At 36.3% G+C, this 18,451-nt stretch overlaps 2 protein-coding genes across 2 annotated transcripts; both read right to left on the bottom strand.

The window, feature by feature from the left end:
- On the bottom strand, window positions 3,719-8,267 carry LOC18785394 (cyclic nucleotide-gated ion channel 1). Its single transcript, XM_007220122.2, has 7 exons — window positions 7,776-8,267; window positions 7,155-7,638; window positions 6,798-7,010; window positions 6,417-6,685; window positions 6,117-6,228; window positions 5,407-5,685; window positions 3,719-5,308 (listed from the first exon to the last, which is right to left on the bottom strand). Exons 1-7 carry the CDS (start codon window positions 7,829-7,831, stop codon window positions 3,815-3,817), a joined length of 2,907 nt encoding a protein of 968 aa, XP_007220184.2. The 5' UTR covers window positions 7,832-8,267; the 3' UTR covers window positions 3,719-3,814.
- Window positions 11,574-16,591, bottom strand: LOC18787605 (cyclic nucleotide-gated ion channel 1). Its single transcript, XM_020557938.1, has 7 exons — window positions 16,260-16,591; window positions 15,641-16,127; window positions 14,861-15,085; window positions 13,978-14,264; window positions 13,694-13,805; window positions 13,287-13,559; window positions 11,574-13,093 (listed from the first exon to the last, which is right to left on the bottom strand). The coding sequence occupies exons 1-7, from the start codon at window positions 16,322-16,324 to the stop codon at window positions 11,792-11,794; spliced, it is 2,751 nt and encodes a 916-aa protein (XP_020413527.1). The 5' UTR covers window positions 16,325-16,591; the 3' UTR covers window positions 11,574-11,791.

Genomic DNA, 18,451 nt, shown 5'->3' with positions numbered 1-18,451 from the left:
AGGACCCGCCCCAGAATTTGCTAGAAATCGGGGTGAATCCCGTCTTTGTTCCGACATCGCCCCGATGCCGGGCCCACTTACTAAAAACCGAGACTCTCTACCAAAATTTTGACAGAGTTTCCCTTGTGAATTGAACAAACACAACAAAATTCAACTTGCATAAGAATACAAAATAATCCCAACCAGCAACATGCTTTGAAGCGAATAAACAGTTTACAACAAAATGGCCTCCGGCCTCACAAATCAAACCCTAACAGGGGCGATAACAGAGCATGTCTAAGAACTTCAATTTCAACAAAACAGAGTTCAAAGGGAATAACATGAAGAAAGAGTCCTACAAAGGCTCAAGGCCCGGAAGCGCACGATCCGGCTCTGCTGCGGAGCTCAGTCAACTATTGGCTGGGGGGTGCAAAACAGAAAATTGTGAGTGGACAAAATCAATTCAGTTCAGTGTAATATAACCCTACCGTTTAGAAAACCATGCAAGAAATCCCATGCATCTCAAAACCATCATACTCAAGTATATATATATATATAATATATATATATATCAAAACAAATCAATACCAGATGCCAAGTCCGAAATCCATAAAGAACACTTTACAAAACCCACTATCCAAAATTTATAAATCCCACAACTAAACTCTCGAAAGCGTACCCATTGGCACGACCGGCAAGGAAGTATCCACACTGAGAAACAAGAATGAATGAACTATATATATATATATATAAATATATAATATAAGAAATATATATATATATAATATAAATATGACCATCACCTAGTTGTACCGGGGAAACAATCCAACCGGGGGATTGTTTGACTAGTCACCCTGACAGAGTCCTCATGGAGAGTCCTCAATCCACCATGTGACTAGGGAACGAGCCGTCCAACTGGGAGACCAACTCTCAGCCAGCACGTACCGTTGATAACCTCAAAACCCGTACGTCTGTGATCAGTCCTACGCACGTAGACTACCTAATTAAGGGTCTACAACAACATCCCGTCAAGGATGCCCCGGGTTTCGACAATTCCAAGTATCTCAAGTCTCCGTATCCAAGTTCCAAATCAGGGGAGGTACATAGGGTAGTACTTATAGCACACCAAACTGACATTCTATACTCACCACTTTCCACAATCTTATCTCAACAACCCAAGTACCTCACACATAGCCAAATATATATAGAAATCCTTAAAATCCATATATTCATACTCAAGATACTCAAATATGTCAAAACCCAAAATATATTTTCAATGCCTCATAAAAATATCACTTTCAACAATTGAATAAATAATATATCCATAATACCATTTAAAACATCATGCATAATATTTCCCAAAATCCATATAAAATATACTTTCAATACTCAACTATGCCAAAGTGCTATACAAATATCAAGTTCAACTCATGAATATAATATATTCAATAAATCATTAAAAACATTATGCATAAATCTTTCATCAATAAAACCATGCATAAGATTTGAAAACAAAGTCCACTCACAAGTAGTCCCACGCTGCTTGACCCTGAGAGGGTCCCGCCTGCTGCGTATGCGTGGTCGGAGTACCTATTTCAGAATACGTATACGAGATTAATATGAAGCGTTTCGAACGAGTACTTTGAATTAAATATCATAATTTCCCAGGTTTCTAATAAGTGTACTAGGAATGAGACGTTCTAAGGTCCAACTACCCAATTTGGACAATGGAACAACTTCAGGAGACACTCGGTCAACCGGCAGTCAAACTTCCCAATTTGGGTCAATCGGGCCCACGGGACCCACGACCTCCGTTTTACAATCCGAAAGTTTCTAAAGGTTCCACAAGGTCTAAGATACCCGTCTCACAAGTTTGGTCCGAAACAGACGATCAGATAACTTACGATCGCACGATCGATCAGTTATTATAAAACATAAACTTTAAGTTATTGAATCGGAACATCCGGGGCTTCGATTCACGATCCGCGAATTCCTATATGATCCTAGGAATACCTAGAACAACATATTTTAATTGGAAAACGATCCAACGATCAGAACCTATCGAACCTAGATAATGCACAATATGCGAAAATCTGTTCGATAGTCACACGATGTCCGAATTGAGATATGCAAAATCCTACGCACTCATGACAACCAGGAGATCGCATTGGGATAATAATGCCCCTTTGCTACAGTGCCCACGCGCCGCCACAAGCGCGGGTGTCCAAAGCGATAGAGCTTCGTCGGAAAATCTCCAAACTACAAGCCACCCTCCCGGCTATAGGTTCTACTCGATGAGTGCACCACTTTATTCAACTACACCCAAGTCCAATTCGGACGGCAAGTGGTCGGAATTGGCGTCGGAAACTCACGGTTTAACCCGAAACTTCACAGCCTCGATCCGGCGACCACCGTCACCATTGTCGTCGCACAACCTAGGAAATAGCTAGGAGGGGAGGAGAACTACCTGTTCCAAGTCGTGATGGCCGGAAACGTTGCCGGTGACTTCGACAGTTTTGGCTGTTTTTCACGTCGTTGCCACCGCCGTTCGCCGAGTTTTCGATCGGAGAAAAGGGGTGGGCTGGGTAGAGGAGGAAGAGAGGAAGCTTTTGCAAGAAACGGCACCTGAAATGAAGGTCGGACTGCGAAGTTCTCGCCGTCTGAAATTCCGGCGAAAAATCGAAAAGGGGGAGGGGGGTTCAGCAGAGAGAGAGAGAGAGAGAGAGAGAGAGAGAGAGATCAGGTGTTTTTAAACCCAAATTTTGAAATATTTACGGTTTTGTCATCGTCAATGTTTTGATCGTAATTTCTTCGTTGGAACTCCGAATTATGCCTACTGCGTCTCTACGAATTCGTCTCAGTACCACCTACCCAAAAATACGAGTCACTGCCCCAAACACTTTTCGGGCAAGAAAATGACCAATTTACCCCTACCCTAAGGGTAAATTCATAAATTCACTTAAATAGTTTAAAATATGTTTTAAATTTGGAGTCGGGGTGTTACATGTGATAACGGCCGAAGGCTCTCTGATTCTTAAGTGAGATTAAGTATGGAGCATATGGTAATCTGAACAGAGTAATGGCTGAATTGCCAAAAGTTCCAATTACCTCCATTTTGGGACTTGTGCCAATTTTTATAAGCTTTGGGAGGTGTGCATGTTGTGTAGAACTTCGATGTGGGACTGTAGATATTTCATGTGGGTGCTCCACGAATAATTTCAATACAAGGGGTCTGGTCTTATGCTCGACAATGAGGGGTGCCAAATGCTACTCTACCGATGGCACTTTTTAGTCCAATTGTGGCCTCCGTATCTATTAAATTAGGTATAGACATACATATATATATGCTGGTTTTACATAAACATTAGTGTGACAATTTTCGTGCTTTCAAGTGGAACCTTTTTATATGTTTGTTTTCTAGCTCAAATTTTTTTTTCTCTCTTAGTTAAGATTACGAATTTGGATTTGTGCGGGTAATTGATAATTTTATTATTCGGATCCATAAATTTTGTGTTTGACTTATTTATAAGAATTTATGATGCAACGATGAAGGGCAAGTTCGTAGTTGATCCAATTAGTGTATATAGCCATAAATTAGCAGTTTGATTGATTTGCGATCTGAGACGTGGAGTTTGTGTATTTGTGAACTTCTTCACGATTGTCTCTCACCCACACTCCCAACGTGTACAAGACATTGGTTTGTTTCTCTAGTGTTATTTCAAACTAAACAGGATTAATATAATACTAAAAGTTAAGGGTTCAAAAATAAAAGCTCTTGACCTTAAATAAATTACTAAGCAGAGAGTAAAAGAGGTGAAATTTTAATAGAGGCTAATTAGACACAAGAATTAATTGAACCACTAGAAGCAACATCATCACCTTCATCTCTAACATCCACAACATAAGAGTTTGAAGGTGGCTGAAGAAACCAATTAGTCTCTTCGGAAGATGAAGAGAAATTAGCCTTTTCTGCAAGATGTGTTGCCGTAATTAGCTGCTCGAGCTCGATGGCTACTTCTTTCATAGAAGGCCTTTCCTTCGCTCTAACCATCAAACATCTTCTTGCTAGATAGCTTACTTTTTCGGCCGTTACATAATTTCCCCGGTTGATTATTTCACCATCAAGAATTTGATCTAAGTGTCCTTGTTCCGCTAAATAAAGAAAGAAGCTTGCTAGGTTTCTCTCTTCCTCAGGCCTTTCAAAAGAAACTGCCCTTCGACTTGTTAGTAGCTCCAATAGGACAACTCCAAAGCTGTAGACATCGCTCTTTTCTGTTAGCGTGTTTGACATAAGATATTCAGGATCTAAGTATCCGAGTGTCCCTTGCACTAAAGTTGACACGGAATCTTGATCTTCATGAAGCAATTTTGAACCTCCAAAGTCTGAAACCTTTGCTGTGTAATTTCGATTCAATAGTATATTTGCTGTCTTTACATCTCGGTGTATGATTGACATGGAGTGCACGTATGATAGTGCTGCTGCAATTTCTGCTGCTATCTTCAGTCGTAATTCAAATGAGAGTTTCTCTCCTTTGCCTTCGTTGTGAATGTGCTCAGACAGAGTCCCGTTGTCGATGAACTCGTAAACCATTAAATTCGTTTTTGCCTCTAAACAACAACCTAAAAGCTGCACGATGTTTCTATGGTTGATCTGAGAAAGAATAAACGCCTCATTAACGGAGTTCACGCTCATGGCTGGGGCATGCATTTTGGACTTCTTTATGGCAACAACTGTTTTATCTGGCAGTATTCCTTTGTAAACTATTCCATAACCTCCTTCACCAATCCTTGCACTTGCATTGTAATTTTGTGTGGCCTTCTTAAGTTCTTTTTCAGTAAAGAGTCTGAGTGGTACCTCCATAGATGCTGGTGCTGCTCCCATAGATGCTGGTGCTAGGTCCATAGATGCTGGTGCTGCTCCCATAGGTCTTAGATGATGATTAGCCAATTTTTCTTTGAGTTTGCCATACTTTTTGATGAAATGCACCCCGAATTTAAAGACTACACCCTTCATGTCGTTGGCCATTAGAATAAGGGCTTCAACATCACCAATTGCCCTAGCAGACTCTGTTGCGGTGGGTAACTTCTTTGGAAAAGATGTCGAGAATGGCCAAGCTAGAAGCTTTTCTCCATATAATTCTCTGGCACCTTGATTCAAAATAGAAACACCTTTCTTTTCAATGGCTACATGTCCTTCCACAATGAAGAGCATCATTTTAAGTGGTTCACCCTCTCGAAGAATGAGCTTGTCTTCAGTATACTTCCTGGGCTTTAGATGCTGACAAATTGCTTTCAACACTTGTTCATCCATGTTTTGAAGGACTCGCACCTACCATTAATGAATTAATTAATATTTAAGAGGAATGATTAAATAAGTAACATAACATCATAGCAGCAAAATGAAGTCATGGGTTTGGACAAACGTACCATTTTCAACCTAGTGAACGGCATATAACTTTTGATCTGGTTTTCAAGATCTGAGGGAAGAGTAGAGATGAAATTATCTAAATCAACATCCCTGTTTTCTTCAAATTCTTGTTCTACCTTTTCCATGATCTGCAACTTTATATTCTTATGTGACTTTTCAGGGATGCCATTTTTAGGCAACCATAATTCTAGCTCTTGACCTTTCTCTTCCATCTTCCGTTTAATTTTCATCTTGTGTCTATGCGCCTCTATTCTTGTAGTGTCCAAGGACAAATATGTCTATTCCACAATAAGTGAGAGTTAATCAGTTCATTGATTGATTGGCTGACTTACTAAAGAAATATCAGCCAACATATAATTTGGTCCCACGACGAGATTAATTAATCAGTTTCAATAATTTGGTCTCTAAATCTTCTTCTTTTATTCAATTGTTCATTCTTCTCTCCCTGTTATCAACTTGGAATGAGGTTTCTACAATTAGATTTCATTTACAATCAAGAACAAACTAAAGCATCTAGGCGAGCGCGACGAATTCTTTCTTTTTCCTTGGGTATTGAAAACAAAACCTATAGGGATATGATTGATAAAGTTAAAACCGCATGGACATATTTGAAAAAAAAAAAAACAAATTCACTGGGATCATATTGGTCATTATATATATATATTAAGCATGTAGACTTTTATTTATTTATAATTAAATGGGTACAAACCTGCAGATTTCCAATGAGATATATAAACAGTAGCAAGCCAATTATAGAAATAAAAACCACAAAGAGGTTTTCCCAAGTGTTGGTACTGGGCTGGAGATTAGAACCAAGAGAACTGCAAAAATAAATAAGATGCGAGCATGAACTTACAAATTTAATGTTAAGTAAGAAATATACAACCACTAATTTTCCTCTGCAACAATTCAATGTGGTTAAAAATGTGTAAATTTTTTTCAAAGTTGATTAGGACTTATTGATTATAGGGTAAGATTTAGTATCGTTTTTGACTTACAAGGTACAAACCTCAAATTTCGTAGGCCCCAACAAAAGCAGTTTGTGAACTTCTGTAGAAAATTTGTTGACGAGGGCACACCAGACTGAAGGAGACTAAGAAATATCCCAAATTCGAAGAATGTTGTATTTGGTGAACTTACAGGGCATAAATCATTTTTGGATGTACGGTCATGACAACCAAAAGTAGTGGAGTCGCACCCATTTTCATTTCGACATGCATATGCCCAACAAACTGTCATTTGTTGAATAGCAAAAAAGTACCATACGGCTCCAAGTACCTGAATGACCAACAAATTAATTAAATTGAACTTATTAGAAAAAAAGATAAGAAAGTAAAAATATATATGTAACTTTATAGAGTTAAAATACATCATGACAAGATGAACTTACATGACTAGCAAGGATGTACATAAAGAAATTCAATACACCTTTAACCCATACTGGAGTCTCGCTCTTGTGAGACATTTTAGGTGCCTTACATGATAGATATATGCGAATAACCCGTGGTAAATATTGCACCATAACAAAAAAGTTCATAATAAACTTCCTTGTACCCAAGGATCTCGTTGCCCTCATTTTTGAAAAGAAAGTGAGAATCAGTACCTGTAAACAATACAATTTAAAAGCCAATTAAGTGGCGAAATATCGTGAGAGAAAATATTGAAACAACACTAATGCTAACTAAAGCAGTAAACGTAGTAGAAATAAAGAGATGATGAAGAAGTTTCCTCCAAAAAGGACTTCAACCTGTGGAAGGGGAATGATAGCTAAAATATCAATTAAGATGTATGACTGCCAAATCGTCTTAGCTACTTTCGGCAAGAAAGTGTTCCCCAAGAATTGTAATTTGGAGCTGTGATGAAATTCATTGGTTAAACTTGAACAGATCCCAGATGTATAAATTTCAATAATGATGTCCATAATATAAAAGAGATCTGTGACAGATCTTAATGCGAGAGCTGTTATCTTCAGATTTTGGTCCAAACTCAGACAGTTCATATCCTGATCGATGATAGGAATGTAGAGGAACAAAGGATCCAGTGAAACAGCAAACACACATGATGTTACAAACATCTTCTTCCACCTTGCAAGGATCCAGTGAAACAGCTCAAGAATTTTCACTATCATCATCATTGGCCTTTTTTTTCTTGATATCTGCCATTCTTCCATGGAAGATTCTCCCGTTGTAGTGTCTGAACTTGAGTATGATTTTGAATCTGAGTCTGAATCACTGGACAACACAAAACAAACATGTATAAAATTTTGAGCAGCCACCGCAGACACACAAGTCCTATTTTTTTTATACAGAATTTATTTAAAGGGAAAAGGAAAATGCACATAAATAGTTTGAAGTTAAAGAAACCAAACCGTCCAGCTTTCTCTTCCGACTTCTCCACAACAGAACTTACATCGGGGTTGGCCATAACTCCAATTTCTCAGGAAATTATAGGAGGCTTTCTACAAGGTGGAGCAAGAAAGGGGGAAATTTGGACAAGGCTGAGAGTGAGAGTGGCAGAAATTGATCCGGCTAGCTAGCACTCAGTTGGGTGGAAATAATCTAAAGTTCAGAAATTGACATATCCAACAAAAAAGAAAATGAAAAACAATCTTTCCAAGTTTATAAAAAGCAAATTGAGTACCAAATCAACTTAATTAGCAAGTCTTTTTACTAGCCGATTAAGGCAACTTGATTTTTGTTGGTTGCTACTTGACCAAGACTTGAGTTTGAAGAGAACAGTACTAATGATGCATCCAATCATGCTAATATTACATCCAATCACGATATTTTGCAAATTTGCAGTAGCATGTACAGAAAGGCATAAATTAGCAGTTTGATTGATCTGCGATCCAACTCGTGCAGTTGCTATATTTGTCAACTTCTTTACGATTGTCTCTCAACCACAAAAGCCTTCAAGACATTAGAGCATTCACAATCATGCTATCTATTTTTTAGTTAAATTTTAACTAAAAATATATAAAAGTTATTTTAGGAGCTCTTTATAAAATTTAAACTCCAATCATGCTCTCTAGTTTAGGGAGTTATAAATGATATAACTCTTTTTTAATTGGTCCATCTCTATTAAAAAATAATATAAAAATAATTAACATTAATTAAAGGTTTGAAATACTCATTAAATAAAGCAGCATTAAATTATAGGGAGCCATTAGAAGTCCTTTCTCTCTCCTTAAATTTAGAAGCTCCTAGAAGTCTCCTTATTTTAGGAGGTGGATAGGGAGTATGGTTGGAATTGTATTTTTCCAAATCCTCTCTAAAATTTGTCTAAGAAGGTAATTTAGGGAGCCCATTGTAGATGCTCTTAGTTTGGTTTGTTTATTAAGTGTTATTTCAAACGAAACAGGATTAATATAATACTAAAAGTTAAGAGGTCAAAAGTAAAAGCTCTTGACCTTAAATAAATTACCGAGCAGAGAGTAAAAGAGCTTAAATTTTAATAGAGACCAGTTAGACACAAAAATTAATTAACGTACTAAATTGACACAAATAAAATTTTTATTACTTAATTGACGCAGTTTTTTTTTAAAAAGTACAATAATATCAAACTAGCCTTAAGTAGATTAATTTTAGCCACATCTTAGAAGCACAAAACTAAGTTATAGGCTTTCATTTTGAAATCAATTAGTCACTTTATTTTGGAGAATTACCCATTAGTAATTTGTATATAAAATAAGGGCTACTGTACACAACAACATTTCTTTATCTTTATGCACTGCAATCTCAAACCAAACATTTCTTTACTAGAAAACCTACTTTTGTTCTATTAGATAAACTTAATATGAAAAAAGTGTAGAACATAATATATTGGGATATCTGGCCAACATAGTGACTAGGAGTATGGTCCAGTCTAGTCTGGTTTCCATCTCAAATTGGAATTGGAAGCAAAACTATTTAATTGGTACGGTTAGATCTGATTTTAGTATAAAAAAAAAAAATTGAAACTAGCCGGTTCTCGATTCCAGTTCAGTTTCCAGTTTTGGACCGGATGTTATGGACCGGATTATTATTATTTTTTCAAACTAATTTTTTTAAATACAAATTCAACTAAAAACAAATGATTCAATTTCATGCAAATAGAGATATTGGGCCTAGAAAATAGAGATGTTTTGAAGTTGAGTTTGGAGAAATATTAGTTATATGATTAAAAATGTAGCATTTGATTTAAATAATTTTGTATAAAATAAAAAATAAAAATATACACAACCGGTCTAGTCCGATTTGATGAGGTCTGAAATCGAAACTAGAACCGATTTGAACTGATCCGGTTTGGTTTGGTGCTAGTTTGTTGACTTTTCTAGTGAATCGATTTTTTTTCTTAGATTTTTTCCATATGATCCTGCTCGATGTTTTGATTTTTTGATCTCGATGTCCACCCCTCATAGTGACATACAACTTGATAATAATGGCCTAGCTTGGAAAGACTGTTAGAGCATTTCCATCGGGAGGCCCCAAGCTAGGCAAGCCCAAAAACAAAACTTGTTTGGATAAACTGACTTAATGTTGACGTCATTATAATGTCATTATTAAAAAATTAAAACAAAAAACAAAAAAATTCAGATTTTTTTATTATTATAAATATCTAACAAAATTCTTTACTTTCTATATCAAAACTTTATACATATTCCTTTCCTCATATGCATTTGAATAGTGACAACTATTTTCTCATCCTACTTTTTGTCATAGCACATGGTGAAAATGCTTAGAGTCAACATCCAAGGCTGGCCCTGAATACACTAGACCACGTGAAGGCTGACCTCTTTTTTATTTTCTTTAAGCAATGCCGGGCCCGCCACTGTACAATTGTCGAGCATTTGCATTGTTTCTCTCATTAGCGAAGGGTCTTGGTCATTGGACTCTTGCAATCGAAGGGAAAATGTGGAAGAAAGGAAAAACTCTTAGAGTCAACATCCGGTCGTCTCTATTATTTGATGGAAAATTCCATGCACGCAGCACGCGGTATCTAGACTTTCATTTTGAAATCAATTTTACCACATTATATTTTGGAGAAATACTCATTAGTAATGTGGACAGTTGCAATATGATAACATTATTGCACTACTACGCGACTTACTGTACGTCGTGTCGTATATCTTGAAATGACTTGCCTTTTTCAGGGTCAAGGAATACCCCAAACTTATAAGGGCCACTCATTCCACAGGTACACAAAAACATTATTGCTTTATCTTTTATTGTGCTGTCAACTCAATTCTGTAGTTTTGTATCGCTGGACTGTGCCTGATTTGCCAAAAAAGAGAAGAAAAAAAGAAAAGGCCAAGTTAGTGCGTTGACAATTGACCTAGTCATTACTGACCAAAGCAAATTAGTTTATTACCAAGTTAAGTTTAAAGACTCTTCCCACTAGTAATTCTTTTTTAAGTATAAGTGATAGTCCAATGGACCTGTTTCGGGGCACCTAAGTTTCAAGCCCATTGAAGAAAAAAATAAAAACAAACCCAAGCGAGCCCCACGAGAAAGCCGAGCACCCACGTGAAGCAAAGACATGTTCCACTCACTCGCTGACGACGCGCGACTTGGTAGGGAGCTACCCGCCAACATTTGCGTCAGTGTGGGGCCCAGCCGTGTAGCAAATACAATTTTTTTCCCTATAAGAGCATGTCCAGCGCATGCCACCAACCCGGGCAAAAGGCCCCCTGCCAGCCCAAAAGACCCTCCAGCGCACGACCTGCAGCCCGGGCAAGCCCAAGGGCAGATTTTGCCTGGGCTTCAGCCCTAGGGCGCTGATATCAGTGGTGATGTCACGCTGATGTCAGCGAGTCAAAAAATTGAAAAAAATAGAAAAAAATCAAATTTTTAAAAAAAAAAATACCAAAAAATTATGGATGTTTTCCCTATAAATACATAATACTTTTATTCACTTTCCCTATAAATACATAACAAATTTATATTTTGTTGCATATTCTTTTTTTTTTTCTTGCCCTTGCCCTAGCCTTTTGGGGTGAAACCAAAAAAGGCAAGGCTGCCACTATCCACATGAATAGTGGCAATCCTTACTTGCCCTTGCCCTTACCTTAGCCCTTATGGATGGAGATGTTCTAAATGTCCAATATATTACTCAAATTTAAACTTATGAAATAAATGTTATTTTCGGAATTCCTTCCAAATTTTAATATTTTTAGTTGGAATGTTCATAGAAAAACTCAATATAATATAATATATACATAAAGATAATGTCTCAAATACTGAAACATTCAAAATTCCAAAAACATAGCCGAAATTAGTTTGATTTACCGACCAATGTTGTTGCAAGTAGGCGACACACATATGTTAGTCATCTATAACTAACAAATGCACATTTACCTTTTTTTTTACTTTTTTGGTTACAAAGTGGTTGTTTCCTTTTGGGAGATCAAGAGAAGCTAGCTTCTCCACCTTGCTCTGCCCTAAGAATGCGCAATATTCCCTCAAGCTCCGCGACTACTTCTTTCATGGAAGGCATTTCCTCCTTTTCATACCTTAAACATCTTGTTGCCAGATGTGCCACTTTTTTGGCTGTCCTAAAATCTCCTTCCTTCAATATTATTTTACGATCGAGAATTTCTTTCAAGCGATCCTCTAGAAATGAGTTTACCAGCTTCGTCAAGTCACGATCCCCTGATGAAGAAATTGCATTTGGATCTGTTAGAAGCTCCGCTAGGACAACTCCAATGCCATAGACGTCCAGCCTTTCTATTAGTGTCTTTGATTCAGGGTCGAAGCATCCTTGCCTTATAGATGACAATGAATACCGGCTATCATTGGGCACAAATCTAAGTCCAAAGCTGCACAACTTTGCCGTGCAATTATCATCCAAAAGTATACTTGTTGTCGACACAAAAGAGGGTAAGATTGGCGTGGTAGTTAATGAGCGTAAGTAAGCTAGGGCTCCTGCGGTTTCAGATGCTATCTTCATTCGTAACTCCAATGAAAGTGGTGATGATGGTTTGCCTTCTTCTCCTTCTTCTCCATGAATGCGTTGAAAAAGAGTACAGGCATTCGGAATGTACTCAGAAACCAGTGCAATTGTTTGTCCTTCCAAACAGCAACCTAAGAGCCTCACCAAATTTTTGTGGTTGGTACGAGAAGCAACAGCCACCAGTTTAACCAAATATGGATAATCATCATAGGAACAATTCACTGTGTACCTCGTTACCTCAACCTCTGTTTTATCTGCTAGCACCCCTTTGTAAACTCTTGTAGAGACTCCTCTAGAGGTAATTGTTTGTTGCCTTCTGATGAATCTACTTACATGGTAAGTGTCTGTTGCCTTCTCCACTTCTTTTACACTGAACATTTTACATGTAATCATCCCAAAGAAATATTGCCTTCCGAATTCAGAGACCACACTGTCTAAGTCTGTGGCCGTGAGAGCAAGGGCTACAACATCACTTCCTGCCGTAGCAGACAACGTTGCCGACGGTAATACGTGGGGAAATGAGTTCGACAATGGCCAACGTAGAAGTTCTTCTCCATATACTTCTCTTGCACCTCGTTGCAAGTTATTAGAACCATCTCTTTCTTCAATGTTTACAAATCCGTTCACAATGTAGAGCATCATTTCAAGTGGTCCACCCTCTTGAGTAATGGTACCGTTTTTAGCATACCTCCTTGGCTTAAGATACCGACAGATTGCTTTCAACACTTTTTCATCCATGTCTTTAAATATTGGCACCTGTGAATAATTAAAAAAATACATTATTAAAGAGAGAAATTAAAAATCTTATACATAATTATTAGTCTCCCTAAAAAAAGAAGAAGAACAGTTCTAGGATGGATGAGAATTCATTAATTCTCGGAAGAATTAAAGTATTGAGATTATATATATATGGAAAGGCTTTGAAAGTGATGGATTTGGAGGAACTTACTTGAGTCAACCTTGTGATAGGGATACCACTTCTAATACTGCTTTGAATGTCCATGGGAAGAGTAGAGAGGATATAGTTCAAATCAGCATCCCTGTCTTCTTCAAGTTCTTGTCGAACCTTCTCCATGATCAGCAATTTCATATCCTCCTTCAACCTTTCGGGGATGCAAAATAACCACAGCTCTATCTTTTGACCTTTCTCTTTCATCTTCTCTTCCACTCTCCTCTTGTGTCTATGGGTCTCTATTCTTGTGGTATCAAACTGCAGGTATGCCTGTATATGCCACAACAAGGCAGCTTTGTCATTAGCTAGGAATTAGTGATCAAAATAAAATTAGCCGCAAAAAAAAAAAAAAAAAAAAAAAATCATTTAATTTTTTTGAAAAAAATATAAGACTCAACCCTAACCTGCAAATTTCCAATGAGATATAAGAATAAAAGCAAGCCAATAATAGATATAAAAGCCGCGAAGAGGTTTTCCCATCCATTGATACTAGGCTCGAGGTTTGAACCAAAAGAACTGCAGAAATGAGATTATTAAATATATTTAATACAAAATTGAAAATTTGCTTTTCATTCAACAAATGCTTCTAAAGAAAATAGGCATTGGCCAAAAGTTTCAAGTTATAAATTCAATGATTCAAAATAAGCAAATCAATCTCCGACCAAACAAACAATAAAAATACACAAACCTCAAATTTTGCAGGCCCCACCAAAAACAATTGGAGAGCTTTTCGAAATAATTTGTTGACCCCGTTATACCAGATTGAAGGACTGTAATATATATACCAAAATCGAAGAGCGTTGTATTCATCGGTCTTACAGGGCACAAATAATTTAGAAATGTCATATTTCTAAATGTGTGATGGTCATGACATCCAAAGGTAGTAGTGTTACATCCATTTACTTTTCGACATGCATTATGCCAACAAATGCCCATTCGCTGAATAGCAAAAAAGTACCATATGGCACCAAGTACCTAGAAAATATCAAGTTAATTAATTAGAATTACGAAAATATAAATAAAAAAAATAACTTCACTCGAGTAAGGAAATTACAAGTTTAAAAAAAATAAATCAAATATACTGAATAAATGTTGTCAAATTTGAGAGGGCTCACGTCCCAACATTAGATTCTCATGATAGCGTGTGATAATATTTACGCCTAAGACTAGAAGTTGATTCCTCCCTTGTAACAAAAAGAAAGGGAAAAAAACGTACACTAACTTGAAAGAAGAACTTAATGTTATGACACATTCTTGTTTCTGCAAATACAAGTCAGGAATATGTAGTATATCTATCGTTTTGCCCTATTGTTCATCATATTCACCCTTCATAAAGATCGATTGATTTAAGACTACTTTTAGCAAGAAATCCAACCAAACAATTAATGCTACATCAAGCAAGTGCGTGCTATGAAATTAAAATAAATTACGATAAAATATTAAAACTTACATGACTAGCAATGATGTACATAAACCAAACAATGCTACATATAAGCCTTTTATTTATCTAAATCAAGCAAGCAAGTGTTACATGAATTTAAAATAAATTATGATAAAATATTGAAACTTACATGACTAGCAATGACGTACATAAGGAGATTCAAGACGCATTTAACCCATTTGGCAGTCTCTCCATTCTGTTTTTTTGGAGTCCTTTTAAGTTCCTTACATGATAAGTAGATGCGAAACACTCGTGGCACATATTGCAACAAAATAAAAAGATTCATGATAACCATCCTTATTGTGTTGAAAGATCTCAAGTCCCTCATTTCTGGAAAGAAAATGAGAATTGCAACCTGGACAACATACATTAATAATACAAACAATTAAAATCTAATTATCATGAGTAAAGTAGTGAATCATTAGCTAAGATATATAGAACACCTGCACATTTCTTATGCTTTTATAATAAATATAAGGGTTAACTCTTTATTTGCCCCCGAACTTGTACCTAACTTTCGATTTACCTCTTATTTTTCTTTTAGAAAATTAAGGATATCAACTTTTTTTTTTCCTCCAATTTCCCCCCCACTGTCTAAATCCGCAACATTTCATCCAATTTGCCGTTAAATATGAGGGCAAAATGGTCATTTCGAATGTTAAAAATAAATAAAAAACTGAAAATTGAATCTCTCTCTCTCTCTCTCTCTCTGTGGAAAAAAGAAGAAGTTCATATTCTTAATTTTCTAAAAATATATATATAAGGAGTAAAACGAAAATTAGGTATAAGTTCAGAAGGTAAATCAACAGCTAAGCCTAAATATAATAAGATCAAATTCGCTTTGCATGATAAACAAAAATAGGGAGATTGGTAAAACAAGAAATTAATTCCGACAAAGGGATTCTATTACCTGAGGAAGCGGAAGAATAGCCAAAATATCAATTAAGATATTACATGACTCCCCGATTATCTTAGCTATTTTTGGCACAATATGTTCCCGACAAAAATTTATTTTTGAGTAGTCGGAATACTGTTTGCCTCGATATTCATTAATTAAACCTGAAAAGTAATCAGATGTATAAATTTGAAAAATGATGTCAAATATATAGAAAAGATCTGTGACTGATCTCAAAAGAAGAGCAGCAATCTTCAAGTTTTTGTCAGACTGCAGGCACTTGATATCATCTTTCATCATAGGAACATAGAGAAACAATGGATCCAGTAAAATAGCAAGCAGACATGATGCTACAAATATCTTCTTCCACTTCTGAAGGATTGGCTCTTCAGGATCATGACTTTCCTCTCTTGAAGGAAAGACCCACCAGTTTCTACTTGATCCATCCTCATCTTTCACGGCTGAATTTTCCACTGTAGCCTCTGAGTTTGAATCACGATTACTGGAGAACAGAAAAAAAAAAAAACAAAACAAATATAGCCATAGATATGAGTCATGCTTTTGATACAAAATATTAATTAATATTAAGGGAAGAAGAAAATGCATATGTAGTTTTAAGTTAAAGAAACCAAACCGTGCAGGTGCAGCAGCAATCTCTTCCGACTTCTCCACAACTTCAGCTACATCGTCTTTGGCCATAACTCCAACTTTTCCGGTTACAGCAAGAAGAAATCCTCTTCAAGAGAATTATTAATAGAAGTGAATTCTTTGTTTTTGTGTTTTTTTTTGGCAACAAATACAAATACTTGTGCAATAATTCTAATGTAGAAACTCAGTTGGTGGGTGAAAAGTTGGTTGTCATAATTCAAAAGCAACTTTTAATACTGGGCTTGGAATTGGCAAAGAAAAGAAGAGGAAAAATGAATTGACCTATGTAGACTTTTTATAGTCTTTGTCCCCACTCCTTTTCTTTTTAAGATCAAATTTAGTTTATTTGCCCACTTTAAATTAAAACTCTTCCTATACATGCATATTAATACCAAGACATCCTAGTAGAAGCACAAAACAAACTTATAGGCTTTCATTTTGAAAGCAATTTTACGGTAAATAATGACATTCCCGTGATACACAAGTTGAAATGACTTGCCTTTTACAGGTCAAGAATACCTCTAAACTCAAGGGCCAATCACTCCAAGCTTTATCTTATCCACATCCACTATACCACTGCTATCACAAACCTGCAATTTTAAGAGTAGTGTGGTGTGGAACATAATATCATATAGCGGGCGAACATAGTGAGAGCATCTCCATCCAATTAATGGTGGGGTGTAAAGGGAGGTGCATGTCAGATTTACACCTGGAGCTGCCGGCAACACCTTCAATGCAGAGGTGTAAATGCTGGTAAATTTAGAAAACTGGCCGGAGATGCAAAAAAATATAAAGAAAATGTGTTTACCGGGTATGTGCAGGAGTTGGCCCCGCTTGTGGAAGTGGAAGGAGAGAGAGGCTGCTAAAGTTTGGGGAATCCCAGCGGAGACGCGCGCCTCACGCGCAGGTAGAATTTAGTCGCCCAAAAATCAGTTGATGGGCCCCGTATGAGTAGTGGTAATCTAGTGCTAAATAATTCGAAAACGAATTTACGGCTGACAATTCATCCTAAAGTCCACAAAATTTCAATTTGGTGTGTTTCTCGTTTATCTATATATATAAAGAAAAAAACAGAGAATGATGAAACATTCAAAATATCAAAAAATACTCTTGGTTAATTCAAATATTAGGAATTAAAATTATTAATTAAATGAGGATAATATGGTAAATTCACATTTTTTTATATTAAAAAAAATAAAATTTAAAGAAAAATCAGATAATGAATCCTATTTTTATAGAACACAACTACCCATGTTATCTTTTCTTAATTCCCAAAAAAAAAAAAATCAATTGACACATGCGTGAAGGGGCAAGTGTCTATGAAATAAAGTGATGTTTTTGGAATCTACCTTGGGATTAATTGTACCTTATGATCCAACGGTTCATATTTAATGAATTCCTTTCTTTTTGGAATTTCCAAACTTTTAGATTCATTTCTTTGGAAAAAAAAATATGCAAACCTAACACAACAAAAATTAATACAAAAACGAAATATGTAGGCTTAAATTATGTAAAGAGGAAGGCTAAACACAACTTGCCATTTGAACATCATCAACATGATTTTCACATGCCATATATATACACGGAAAAGCTACTTGGATTTCTATCAAATAAGTTCAATATCAAACTGTAGAATATATATTTTGGACAATATAATTGTAAAATGTGTACTTCTGCATATATACATCTTTTATTATGAAAGTTCAAATCCTTTATATGATTTGTTTATAACTTCTTTTGACATGCCTAAAAATGCTATTAGACAATTAAAAACAAAATTTGAAAGCTTTTTGCAGAAAATTTAAAAGGAGAAGCACATGCTAACTGCTCTTTCACGAATACGAGCATAAGTGATTTTTACAGAAATGATCCAAAATGTTGTTATTCAGCTACCCTTGAATATGCAATATAGATATGGCAGATTAGCAAGACCTAGGCTGTTAAACCGAACATCAACTGGTGGGGGGCTGAAAGTGCTCTCACTGAAATTCTCACAGTAAAAAGCGGCTACCGCACACAAGTTGATGGCCATGAGAAGGTGGGCTTCCACATCATTGACGGCCAGAAAGGCACTGGTGGAAAGGGCGTAACAAGGAAGGAAACAAAGAAACCTTTACCCAATCCATAAGTTCTTCTCCATAGAAATGCCTTGTTTCAAGCAACCGACTAGAAACTTCA

Source organism: Prunus persica, chromosome G2 (genome assembly GCF_000346465.2).
Source record: "Prunus persica cultivar Lovell chromosome G2, Prunus_persica_NCBIv2, whole genome shotgun sequence".
Taxonomy (NCBI): Eukaryota; Viridiplantae; Streptophyta; class Magnoliopsida; order Rosales; family Rosaceae; genus Prunus; species Prunus persica.
Note: the sequence above shows the minus strand (reverse complement) of the source record. Positions and strands in the feature narration are given on the sequence as shown.